Below are 5,978 nucleotides of genomic sequence, written 5' to 3' on the forward strand. Positions count from 1 at the left end.
TATAAAAATCTTAAACCGTATCGTTCTCTCGTTTCACAGTCCCATCAAATAAATTTTTTTATTTATTTTTATATATTATATAATATGATAATTATATAAATGAACTCGAGATATTATATAAATGATTTTTTATAAATCTCAATAAAATTATTAGTATCATTCGATTAACCTTAAAAATTGATATTTGATTTGACTTACAAAATTCAGGGCTCAATTATCATATTATATAATATATAAAATTAGGTAAAAATAAATAAATCATACAAGCACTGTCGGCGCATGAACAGATAAGAAATATGAACTCAAGCAACAACTTTGAAATTATAAAATTTATTATGATAAGATTAATTTTGTCATTACAATCTAATATATAAATTTAATCACTCTTATTAAAATCATATCAAACATTAAATATAATATCTTACGTCTTATTTATCCTTATATTATATATCACATGTTTATCCTATCATGTGTACCAAACTATGCCTTAGAGAATTGAACCCGTCTCTTGTCTTTTGATGTATTCTTTTCTATATCGCAAAATTTGTTTCCGAAATATACTCATGCCTCAAAGTTGACTTTTACATGCATACCCCTGATTCTTTTATGTTTTATACACAATTAAAGGGCAAAGTTGTAAGTTCTCGCAATAGAAAAACTTTACCCTTTCGTTGGCACTTTTACAGGTAGTATAGATAGATGTAGATGTAGATATAGATTGTTACAGGTAGTACAAATATTGGTATATGTATATAGATTACCAACACACCAATACCTGAATGGTCTCATACAACTAGAATATAACCCTTTCAAATAGACAGGACTCGCAGGCACCAAGTATATGATCAATTTCAGATACCATACATCCCCGAAACATTAAAAACAATTGTTCATAGTAGCGTATAAGTTAAATCTGAAAAATGTAAAACTATTTCTGAAATGAAACAGAATAGGAACCAGTATTCGGATCTTTGACAGCTTTAAAATTGTCAACGCTCATGCCAAAACGACCCAAAATAGAATTTCCCATTTCTTTCAACTTCCCTGCACTCCAAAGAAACAGGTAATCAAGATTTCATGAAGACATTATACTTCATCAGATTGTAGAAACATACGTTGTATGTTTTCTATCAAATAAGCTAAATGATATATCGACCAGGTGAACGAGCCTATAAATGGAACTGATACCTGTGCCATCGTCCCCAAAGGGGAACATAAAATCGGGGTGTCCGGATGTCAGGAAAGTACACAATAACATAAAACTATATCCTAGTGATGAAACAAAGGAGCAGACAGACAGTTAAGGATTTCACTGCTGACTTCTTTCCAAGAGGAATATATGCAGATGCAAATTTCAGAAACAATAATTCCTACAGAATTTCATGATTGTCTGATCAGTGACTTTCTTCTTTTTTCCCCCAAATTTACACTTCATTAACTTCCTTAGTGTGAGAGACAAAGTATAGCAACGACCATCATCCTCAAGTAGTCATTTTGATAAAATAAAAATAATAATAATAATAATAAATAAATAAATAAATAAATCCAAGGTAATTGGACTATTTGGGATCTTTCGATTTTATGGTGGGGATCCTAGTGTCCAGTAATCTATCGCCAACTGAATTTCAAATAGATCGTGTACACTTGTGTAAGTGATTGTGCTTCAACAAGACGTCACACGTCAACCAGGCAGCAAGCCTTTATGTAGCAACTCAATTCAAAAAAGACAAGGAAACAAAAGAAAAAACTACTTGCAAGGATTAGTCATTTAAACTTTACCAATCATCTCTTCCTTCATTTTTTCACGTTTTTCTTCTGCTAATGGCTTCAGACGGATAATGGTTCGCCTAGCTTGATCATTCGACTGATCCAATTCCAAGACTTTTGTCATGTCTAGCAGCAATCAACAAGAAAGAGTTTCAGGCAAGATTCAAGTAACTGCAAGTTTTATTTGTTTTGAGTCTTTTGACTACCATATGAGATATTAATAAGTTTACGCACAAGAGACAATAGGCAAACACAATATCAGCTTCATCCAAACTATAAAAACAAGAGCAGGTGCAGGTAATCTCGTAAAAAAACTAAAATATGATACAGGTAATGTTTGGCAATATGCCGATTCCTAGAAGTTGAACAAGATTTTAGTACAGTCACCAGAAAAAGAAATAGTGCATTAGACTAAGGTATATGTGGAGGTCATGATCATCTATACCACCAAATACTGTTTTCTAATCCTATGAGGAGACGTACTGACAAAATAGGAGTACTCTATCAAATATAGCACTATGTCATTCATTTTTGATAGGAGCACTTTTCCTTATCCCTTCTTTCTGCAGAAGTACGGGTTGGACTCTTAAATTGTCAGGCTCCTTATCCAACATCTGATAAACATGATTAAATAAAGGCCAGTGCAAAACATGTCCTGATGTAAAAATTGCATTGCAAAACATGTCATAAAAAGAAGGTATCAAATGACAATTAACACTTATCCTCCACAATAACAGTATTGGATTTTCGTTTTTGTGTTACGTTTACCAGCAATTGACTCTTCATAATGTTCAAGCTTCTCATGTGCCTCCCCTCTTCTTAATAAAGCTTTCATGTAGGTGGGATTCAGCTCTAATGCCTTTGTACACTCCTTAATTGTCTCTTCATGATTTCCCTGATCACGAAGGACGAAATCAATAGCCACAAAAGTCATATTACAACCAAAGTAACTGCCCTATTCCGATGGCGATTATACTAGTCCAAGACACGTAAACGTGTGCCTCTTTGCCCACCTCATTGTGGACAGAAAAAGCATTTTTCAACTTCTAAAGTGCTCATCTAACGCATCTAAGCAAACATGATGAATGAAATTGATTTGAATGGAGAAAATTTATGCCCAAAGGAAAGCTTGCAAGTATTTTATGCATCATCGATGCTAGACAATAGAAAATTATTCTTTACCACAATCATGAGGAGCATACCAATTTGGAGAAACAAGCAGCTCTATTTGCATGGCATATCGATCGTATTTCAGTAGACGAAAGCACATCTTGGACAATTTGTATTGCAAATTCATATTTTGCTAGTGCATCTTCATACTGTCCAGCTTTAAATAAGGAATTACCCTCCAGTTTGGCGTCATTTGATTCCGCTAAGACTTTCTATTTCACGAAAAACAAAATATTGAAAGTGTAAGTAAACATTAGTTATGGCAAGGTGTTAGCATAACATTAGATTTATACATAAGAATAAGAAATAACTATGGGAAAGGAAAAACTACAACTAAGTAACATGAGTCCGTAAGCTTGTCTTATATCTAAATTCCCAAAAGGTGATTAACTTAACATAGACAAGAAACTAATAAAAAGTGCTCTAGCCAGACGAGCTCTAGTCATTTAGGTTGATGGATTTCACATGAAACTAATAAAAAGTGCTCAAATTCGTTGATTTCAAATCCCTTGACTTGTTTGGAATTGAAGTGAATTTCAAATCAACTCTATGAATCCAACTATCCAGCACGACCTGAATGTATTTTATACTTCTTAATTACTAACAGGTGTCATCCAACAGTATCCTAATTCCTGCCGTGTACAACAGATTTTGAAACATAGCTTCTAATCACAAATTCATTTCTGTCAAAATAATTTTCATAATTGAAACAAGGAGTACATTTGCAGCATAAAGTGCTAAATATCCCATAACTGAGTCGTCCAATGTTTCAAGCGAGTATGAGAGAACATGTCCAAATACAGCAAACAAAACTTTTTAGCAGTCCAGTTTCAAATCCCTTCTAACATCAATTGCATAAGTTTCCATGATCCAAACATCGAAATTACATTCGAACAAGCGAAAACATAGTCAATACATAGCAAGCAGACTAAAAATTTCAATGGCCTAACCTCACTGACTTCACTCTCGACGCAGTCAGACGTTTCATGCTGTTCTTCGTCCTTGACACGGCTAACCTCAACATCGTTGTCGTTAACATTCGTTAAACTATCAGTATTCTTGTTATCCGGACAATTTTCTGATTCTGGAACGGCGTCGTACAGCTCGGTTTCACTGGCGGTCTCGTACCCATCGGACTCGTATCCCGAAGCCACCGCCGGTGATTTTGATTGAGATTTGGAACTGCTTTCAACGGCTGGTTCTTCTTCAATCACAGCCATTTCGTCTCCCTGAATCTTCAATTTTTCAAGGTTTTCAGGTTTCCAATCTCGACTTTCTTCGCAGCAAAGTATTCTTCCAATCTCGACTTCTATTATACTACCACACACACCTTTTATAAATACTTCTGGAATATTACAAATTTATTTATCACTATAATTAAATAAATATACCTTAAATTTCAATACAAAAAGGCGAAAATTGCTTTATTAACTTACATTTAATTTCATGTTTCGAAAATTAAATTAAAAACGTCTTAATTTTTCTTATTTTATCATTAAAAATCGATATATTTTTTTATTAATTTTTATAATTATGATATTATTTTCTTAAACTAAAAATACCCATCTTAAAAAATTAAGCTAAAAAAACTGAATAAAATACAAAATAATAGAATTTATATATATAATAAGTATTAGATTTCTTATTTATTTTATTATTAGAAAACAAAATGTGCATTGCAAGTTGAAAAATGTTGTTTTGGTAAAAATAAATATTCAAATGAATTAATGTCACATCAAATTTGTTGTGAAAAAGTAAAAATTTACGGTAAAAAGTAAAAAAAAATTTCAAACTCTCAAAATTATCACACTACATACTTTATAATATTTTTCTATCAACTCAATTGTGATTTTCTTCACAAATGATAGATCTATTTATAGAAAATTTTTATAAATAATCCAAAAATAAATTACATCATTACCTTCATCATCACACACAAATTTCAATATTCAACACCTAATTTTACCTAATTTTTAACATTCAAATATTCAACATTCAATATTCAAATATTCAATATTAAAATATTAATTTTCAACACTCCCCCTTGTGATGATGATCATAATGATTGTCTTCATTACGTGTTTTTATACTGCCTCGTTAAAAACCTTACTAGGAAATAACTATTGGGATAAAAACTATAGTAAGGGAAAAAGAGTGCAGTCACGTAAACTCCCCCTCATGTTGACACGAACAATTCTTCACAGATTTCGTAGATTGCGCATCCCAATATTATATATGTGCTTTCTGATATTGTCGTAGGAAGTGCCTTTGTGAAGAGATCTGATTAGTTTTTACTTGATTGAATGTGACGAACATCAATATATTTATTCTTCTCAAGCTCTTTGGTGAATGCGAAGAACTTAGGAGGAATATGTTCAGTTCTGTCGCTTTTTATGTATCATTCTTTCATTTGAGCAACACATGCAGCATTATCTTCATATAGTATAACAGGCTTCTCGTCGAATGATAATCCGCATGAGATTTGGACATGTTGGGTCATTGATTTTAACCACACACATTCACGGCTTGCTTCATGTAGTGCGATAATCTCAGCATGATTTGATGAAGTTGTTACGAGCGTTTGTTTCTGTGAACGCCAAGAAATTGCAGTGCATCCACGAGTAAATACATATCCAGTTTGGAAACATGCCTTGTGTGGATCAAATAAGTATCTAGCATCGGCATAACCAATTATACTTTGATTAGCATCTTTTGAATACAAAAGTCCCAAGTCTGTCGTTACTCGTAGATAACGGAATATATGTTTAATTCTGTTCCAGTGTCTCTTTGTTGGATATGTGCTAAATCATGCCAATAAATTTACGGCAAAAGATATATCAGGCCTTGTACAATTTATAAGATACATAAGGGCACCAATAGCACTTAAATATGGTACTTCTGGACCAAGAATATCTTCATCATCTTCACATGGACGGAATGGATCCTTTTCTATGTTTAATGATCTAACAACCATTGGAGTACTTAGAGGATTTGATTTATCCATATTAAAACATTTAAGGATCTTTTCTGTATAATAATTA

The 5,978-nt window shown here is 32.5% G+C and overlaps 1 protein-coding gene across 1 annotated transcript; it reads right to left on the reverse strand.

Moving 5' to 3' along the window:
- Positions 1-728: 728 nt before the first annotated feature.
- Positions 729-4,261, reverse strand: LOC140982249 (uncharacterized). Its single transcript, XM_073448692.1, has 5 exons — positions 3,888-4,261; positions 2,970-3,149; positions 2,536-2,662; positions 1,780-1,893; positions 729-1,044 (listed from the first exon to the last, which is right to left on the reverse strand). Exons 1-5 carry the CDS (start codon positions 4,155-4,157, stop codon positions 929-931), a joined length of 807 nt encoding a protein of 268 aa, XP_073304793.1. The 5' UTR covers positions 4,158-4,261; the 3' UTR covers positions 729-928.
- Positions 4,262-5,978: the final 1,717 nt, after the last annotated feature.

Source organism: Primulina huaijiensis, chromosome 1 (genome assembly GCF_012295235.1).
Source record: "Primulina huaijiensis isolate GDHJ02 chromosome 1, ASM1229523v2, whole genome shotgun sequence".
In the NCBI taxonomy this organism is placed as follows: Eukaryota; Viridiplantae; Streptophyta; class Magnoliopsida; order Lamiales; family Gesneriaceae; genus Primulina; species Primulina huaijiensis.

Coding starts and splice junctions, on each gene's coding strand:
- LOC140982249 (XM_073448692.1), bottom strand. CDS start 4,157: ATGGCTGTGATTGAAGAAGAACCAGCCGTTGAAAGCAGTTCCAAATCT. Junction 2,663..2,969: donor CTGCTTGTTTCTCCAAATTG/GTATGCTCCTCA, acceptor CTTCGTGATCAG/GGAAATCATGAAGAGACAAT. Junction 1,045..1,779: donor AATGAAGGAAGAGATGATTG/GTAAAGTTTAAA, acceptor TTTGGAGTGCAG/GGAAGTTGAAAGAAATGGGA.